The sequence below is a fragment of the Gossypium arboreum genome, chromosome 3, assembly GCF_025698485.1.
Source record: "Gossypium arboreum isolate Shixiya-1 chromosome 3, ASM2569848v2, whole genome shotgun sequence".
Taxonomy (NCBI): Eukaryota; Viridiplantae; Streptophyta; class Magnoliopsida; order Malvales; family Malvaceae; genus Gossypium; species Gossypium arboreum.
The window spans coordinates 103,472,432-103,479,140 of NC_069072.1; the positions used below are offsets into that span (position 1 = coordinate 103,472,432).

The 6,709-nt window shown below is 32.7% G+C and overlaps 1 protein-coding gene across 1 annotated transcript; it reads right to left on the reverse strand.

The window, feature by feature from the left end:
* Positions 1-1,230: 1,230 nt before the first annotated feature.
* LOC108471537 (phospholipase D zeta 1-like) lies at positions 1,231-2,746 on the reverse strand. The gene is made up of 4 exons (XM_053025348.1): positions 2,390-2,746; positions 2,150-2,251; positions 1,692-1,821; positions 1,231-1,541 (listed from the first exon to the last, which is right to left on the reverse strand). Exons 2-4 carry the CDS (start codon positions 2,228-2,230, stop codon positions 1,423-1,425), a joined length of 330 nt encoding a protein of 109 aa, XP_052881308.1. The 5' UTR covers positions 2,231-2,251; positions 2,390-2,746; the 3' UTR covers positions 1,231-1,422.
* Positions 2,747-6,709: the final 3,963 nt, after the last annotated feature.

Sequence of the window (6,709 nt, forward strand, 5' to 3'; positions counted from 1 at the left end):
CATTTTATCTTAAATAAGAATATTGGCCAAAGAAATGAACACAAAGAACATTAACCTACTAATTAATAATATTATATCTCTTTATATTAAAAAGTTAATATTAAGTGGAATGAATATAAATAATATATAATCCTTTTCATCACAGTCATCTAAAACTTGTACTGGAAAATTATTATGTGAATTTGAGAGCCTATATATATATACAATAATATATGTCTTTCCCCTAACTTATAGAAGCATCACATCTTTCAATTCCATGATCCACCAAACACCAATAATTTTAACATATATTGCAATAACTGCATGTCCATCATGATACCTTTATCAAAACTCACCAGTGAAAAATGAATCAAAAACCAGTAGAAACTAGGAAAGATGTTTCCAAGCCTTGCCCTCCATGTATGCATGCTGATGTAGGACATGGGTCCATGTGACATGGATTGCCCTCCACTGGTTCTTTCCCTACACGCCACCTTGCCTTCATCATGCACTAGTTTCAAACATTTATATGACATACTACCATTACAAAAAATAAAAATAAAGATTTCCTCAAATCTTAATGTGAAAGAAAAATAGGAAGGATTTGTTTCTATTTTGAGATTAAAATAAAAAAGTAAATAACAAACTAGTCTCATATCCGGCTCAACTTGAAAATTTACAGCAATCCATGAACAGGTATGTAGAGGAAAGCTTTGGTTAAATTAGGTATTGTTTGGTATTTAAGACTTTTTACACAAAGAATGATTGAGATGCATATTTCCTTAAGGAGGTTTTACAAATGTCTAATCAGTCTCTCTTTTTTGTCTGTCTTCTGTATAATATGAAAAAAAGAATTTGAGGCTTGTTGTATAACCTCTCCCTCACTCAATGAAAAACTTTGGGAGATGCATAATATTCACTCTCATTAAATACAGGTCGTAAATCTTCTTTGCACATGAAATACAAGGGGAACGAAACAAGATGTCCTCTTACCGATTTTAATCTTTCCATGGGGTCTACTTGTTTAAACTCTCCGTTGTGATATGATTCTAATTTTGTAGGGGCTATTCCTAAATCGATTGTAGTGTGACCGAGTCTTTCTTTCCAATACGCAATGCTTTGTCGGAGTGCAAGCCTGCATTTTATGGTACATGCCACTCATGTCGTTATTAGGATTAGCCAAAAACAAAAAGAATTAAGGTTCGTAAGAAAGAGATGTAGTCATACCGGGAATGTATGAGATCACTCGGGACACAGGAGAACACATCCTGGTAGATTATCGTATTCATTTGTGACATAAATGATTCCTTGTTTGTTATTCGGAGTTTGTAATCCATATTAAAACAATGTGAGCCATCTAGTCTAATTAGGCTGGCTAACCCTACTTACCTGGCTGATTTTCATAAACACCAGAAATTCTTTGATTTCTTTTAATTGGAACATTTAAGAATATAAAATGAAAAAGTACTGAAAATTAATGGAATTCCGGTTCTTACCTTTGCAGTCCCAACCCATATATCTTTGTAACTTGAATCGATAATGGGGTCGATTATTTGATTTATCTGAGGAGCATGAAAAAGGAAAGGACAAACGTGTTGATCAGCTGAATGATACAAGATACTATAAAATATATATGACTGATCCCTGAGACCAATTCAATGAGCATAATCTTGAATGTAAAATAATGAAACATTGAACGATGGCTCACAAACCTCTCCTCAGTGAAGACCAAGATGTGGACCACAATGAAAGGTGAAGGCTCAAAGCAAATTTTCCAGCCTTCCAAGGATTTCCTCCCTTCCATGAATCAACAAATTCTTTGTCTTCGATAAGCACGCCAATCTGAAACATTAGTCGTGATATTAAGCTTGTTGAAGAAGTGATACAGATATGTTATATCCCAGTTGGGGACAAATAAATGTAGAAGTGTTCCACTTCCCATAAACCATCACTCTTTTATCAAATATAAAAAGACATACCGCAACTTCATGTTTTAGATCTTACCTAACTCTATTACTGATCCCCTTTAAATATGTTAATACCAAATTTCAAGTGAACTGTTTCCTCCATTACACCATATTTTGTCATTTATCTCCATTAACATTTCAACCCCCAACTAGCTTAATATTTTCAGACAACATTTTAAAAACATTACAGAATATTGAGATACCTCTGAATCTCTTGAGCCGAGTAAACTTCTATCGTTAATATTAGCAGATCCAATTAAGACAGCACGGTCATCAATTATCATAACTTTACTATGCACATATACCTGAAGAAATGGAAGGCAACAAATAAATCGGCAAACATGATTATGATACATTTTGAACTTTCATTGTTAAGTTGCTATGACATGATATGCCTGTAAAAAGAATTAATAAAAACAACAAACACATAAAACCTAACTTACTGTGCATAGAATACCGGATGAAGTTCTGCAAGAAATTCCTTCTTTCCACAAGGAATTACTCCGCAACTGCAGACAAAGTTTTCAACTTCCTTTTCCCTTTATCTTCTTCATCCGTGTAATACCCATCGCCCCATCCAAATACAGCGGAGCCAGAGTAATCGTGGGCACCTTCGATAAGAGCTTGGAGACGCTACTGTTGGAGAGTTTCTTTATTGAAAAGGGCAACGGAGGGGTGAGATTGGGGGTGTTTTGAGGATACTGATTTTAGAGGAAAAAATTAGGGGTTTTAGTGGGGAAATTTTGGGGAAATTTGCTGATAAAAAGGTGCCTTTTTTTTTTTAGAGTGAAATGAATTTTTGTGGCGCTTTTTTATAAAAAACGCCGTTATTAATGCCTTTAAAAATTAAAATTATTTAATATATAAATTAAAAACAATATAAATTAAAAATTAGCTATATACTTAAAAATTTTAAAATTATTTTAAATAATAGTATTTTAATTTTTTCATTTAAATAAATAATTTTTAAAATTTAACTAATATTTAAAATAATTAGATAAAATTTGAAATCTTGAAAATTATTGAAAATTTGAAATCTTTAAAATTTGAAATTATTTAATATTTAAATTTAAAATTTATAAATATATACATGTTAATTTCATTTGATATTTATTAATTTTTAAATATAAACAAGTTAAATATTTTAATTATTTTTTTATTAGTCATTGAATTATATGTAAGTTGTGGATTTAGTCATTTTACTTTAATTTTGTTATTTTTAGTCATTATAATTTTCGAATTTTGAAATTGTAGTATTAATTAAATGGTAGCTATTAAATTCATTAAGTTTTGCTATTTCTAAAATCTAATGTAACAAATATATTACTCAAAAAAGCCGATTCTGGATTTAACGGTTGTCATTTGTGTCAAAATTAAAATTTCAAAATTCGAAAAGTATAGGGACCAAGAATGATCTAATTGGATAACATGAACTCAACCTACAACTTTACACACAATACCAAGACTAATAGCAAAATTTAACCAAACATATATAATTGCTATCATTTGAGTGATCATGACTAAAATTTTAAATTTTGAAAAGTACAAAAGATAAAATTGATCAATTTGAAAAATATAGGGACTAAATTTTAAGTTTAAATTTCACTTAAATAAATTAAGTGTAGAGGAATTAATTTGAATTGAATTATTTTAATATATCAAAATATTTTTAGATTAAATCTTAAACCATTTAATATATATAAAGTTTATCTATTATCTCTTAAATAATTTAAACTATAATCATAAATTTAATATATTCAAATTAATATTATCTCTTTTACAATTATATAAGAAATCGTTTAATATATAAATTAAAAAACTAATTAATCTAAACCCTAAACCTCTAACCCCTATCCCATAAACACTAAACACTAAACCCTAAACCATTAACCCCAAACCACTACACCTTAAACTCCAACCCTAAACCATAATCCCTAAACCCATAATTCATCATCAACCTTCAAATACTAATTAACTCCTAAACCTTAAACCCTAAACCATATATCTTAAACCATAAACCCTAAACTATAATGATAATTAATTCAATATTTTAAATTCAATACTATCTCTTTTACGATTACATAAGAAAATATTTAATATATTGTATAACCATAATTTTTATTAATTATTGTAATTTTATGTGACCATAATCATATTAATTAATTAATTAATCTAAACCCTAAACTCTTAATCCCTAATCCCTAAATCGTAAACCTTAAATCCTAAAACATAAACCCTTACCCCTAAACCCCTACTGCTAGCCCTAAACTTTAAACCCTAACCCTTAAACCGTAATTCCTAAACCCATAATTCATAAACTTTAAAATAGTATTCAATTAAAACATTTTAACAAATATTTTTCTATGTTTTTACTTTTAAATATTTTTACGTGTCATTATTTTTCTGAAGAATTTAAATATTCAATTAAAAATAAATTGTATTCTAATATAAATAAACCAGTTAAATTATAAATAGACAGATGAAATGTTTTTGTGGCGTTTTTCAAAAAGCGCCGCTAATACTCGATCTGTAACGGCGTTTTTTAAAAAAGCACCGCTAAAGCCACTAAAAGCTCAATATAAACGACGACGTTTTGCAAAAATTTTTGCGGCGCTTTTTTAAAAACGCCGCTATAGATCGAGTATTAGCGGCGTTTTTAAAAAGCGCCGCTAAAGGTGTACCTATAGTGGTGTTTTTAGAAAAACGCCGCTAATACTCGATCTTTAGCAGTGTTTTTAAAAAAGTGCCACTAAAAAAGCTTAATATAAAACGACAACGTTGTGCAAAATTTTTTACTGCGTTTTTTGAAAAGCGCTGCTAATGCTCATCTATAGTGGCATTTTTCATTCAAACGTCGCTAAAAACGCCGCTAAAAACCTGTGTTGCTGTAGTGAGTCTCCACCTTTTTATGAAAAATTCATTTAATTTTAATTGATCACACGGTCTAGCCACACGGGCGTGTGATACGGCCGTGTGACCCTAAATTAGTGCTGATGTCATAGTTAGAGAGTTACATGACTGGAGAACACGGGCGTGTCGAGAGCACACGGGTGTGTCCCTTATCTCACAAGGGCGCGTGGCTCTGTATTAGGGAAAATTTGCTAAATTTTTCTAAAAGTTCTCGATTTAGTCCCGATCCTTTTCTGATGGTTGTGTTGGACCTCGGAGGCCCATATTAGGGACAAATTGTGTATGTATGAATGAAGTTGTTTTAAAGAAAAATTTTATAGCTAGACTTTTGCATGAATGTATGAGTACAAGTTTGGTAATGCTTCGTACCCTGTCTCGGCGTCGAATACGGGTAAGGGGTGTTACATACCATGCATTCATCATGTGGAGAAAGCCCTCTTTGCCTCCTTCCCCTCTACTGATAGTTTCAAGTCTACTCTCGGATGGCACCGCCCCTTCAGCGGGAGCAGGCGTGTTACTTTCTACATTATCCGCCACTGTTCTATCGAGATCCATTTGCTAAATGAAAACACGTAAAATTTCTCAGGATTCGTCACACTATCATAATATATGTATGGCATGTATAGCTAGACTTAAATACATGCTATGTAGTCTGAGAAATGACTAAACTGTAGCTCTGATACCATTAAATGTAACACTTCTTACCCGTACTCGAGGTCGGGATAGGATACGAGGCATTACCAAACACATACACAATCATTCATGCAAAAACTGGGCTATAAATTTTTTTTCAAAACAAATTCATTCATACATATACAATTTGTCCCTGATACGGGCTTACGAGGCCCAAAACAACCATCTTAAAATATTCAGGACTAAATTGAAAATTTTAGAAAGGTTTGGGAAATTTTCCCTAATACAGAGCCACACGCCTGTGTGAGATAGGGAACACGCCCGTGTGGTCTCGACACGCCCGTCCGTGTAACTCTTTGAATATGATGTCAGCACCAATTTAGGGTCACACTGCCATATCACACGCCCGTGTTGCCAGAGCGTGTGGTCAATTAAAAATAAATGAATTTTTCATAAAATGGTGCAGACTTCACACGGCCAGAGTACACGACCATGTGGGTAGGCCGTGTCTCTCACATGACCAAGACATACTCCCGTGTCTTAGCCCGTGTGTTTACTACTAGGCATACTGGCTTGTAAAATTTAGGTGCAAGGGGACACATGACCATTCAACACGCCCATGGGGCAGACCGTGTGTCACACACGGCCTAAACACATGCCTGTGTGTCTACCCGTGTGGACCATTTAAAGGCTATTTTCCAAGCCAATTGTCACCCTTAATCATTCATACACTCAAACATATCTCATAGCATGCAACATGACCTGTTTAAAACATTCAATTACTCAACACCATGGCACTTTCACATCTTCATAATGTCGTTCTATTACAAATTCAATTAGTCACACCAATTGGAAGCATTCCACACCAATTTCATGCATAATTAAATTTGTTGCCATAATCTCAAATTACACATTCATGTCCACAGTCATCTTAAGTCATTAAGTCATTCCTCATCCCATATCCATCAAACCAACCACATAGCACATCATAAGGCATTAACACATGCATGCATGAACAATTAGACATTACAACCCAATAATCAATTATGAGCCATATCACATGGCTATTACAAAATAAATCATCAACATCATAGGCCTTCACAATTTGGCCAAATAGCATGACACATATCACAAAATAACCAAGTCTTCTATACATGCCATACTCAAAATAACAATTTCACTATACCTAATATTCTTTTGATAGTGTGATCGAATACTCC

Bases quoted from the DNA above. Each gene is read 5' to 3' on its own strand.
- LOC108471537 (XM_053025348.1), bottom strand. From the start codon at position 2,230: ATGATAATTGATGACCGTGCTGTCTTAATTGGATCTGCTAATATTAAC. The intron at 1,822-2,149 runs GTATCTCAATAT...CTAATGTTTCAG, and splicing joins TCGGCTCAAGAGATTCAGAG to ATTGGCGTGCTTATCGAAGA. The intron at 1,542-1,691 runs GTTTGTGAGCCA...CATGCTCCTCAG, and splicing joins TTGGTCTTCACTGAGGAGAG to ATAAATCAAATAATCGACCC.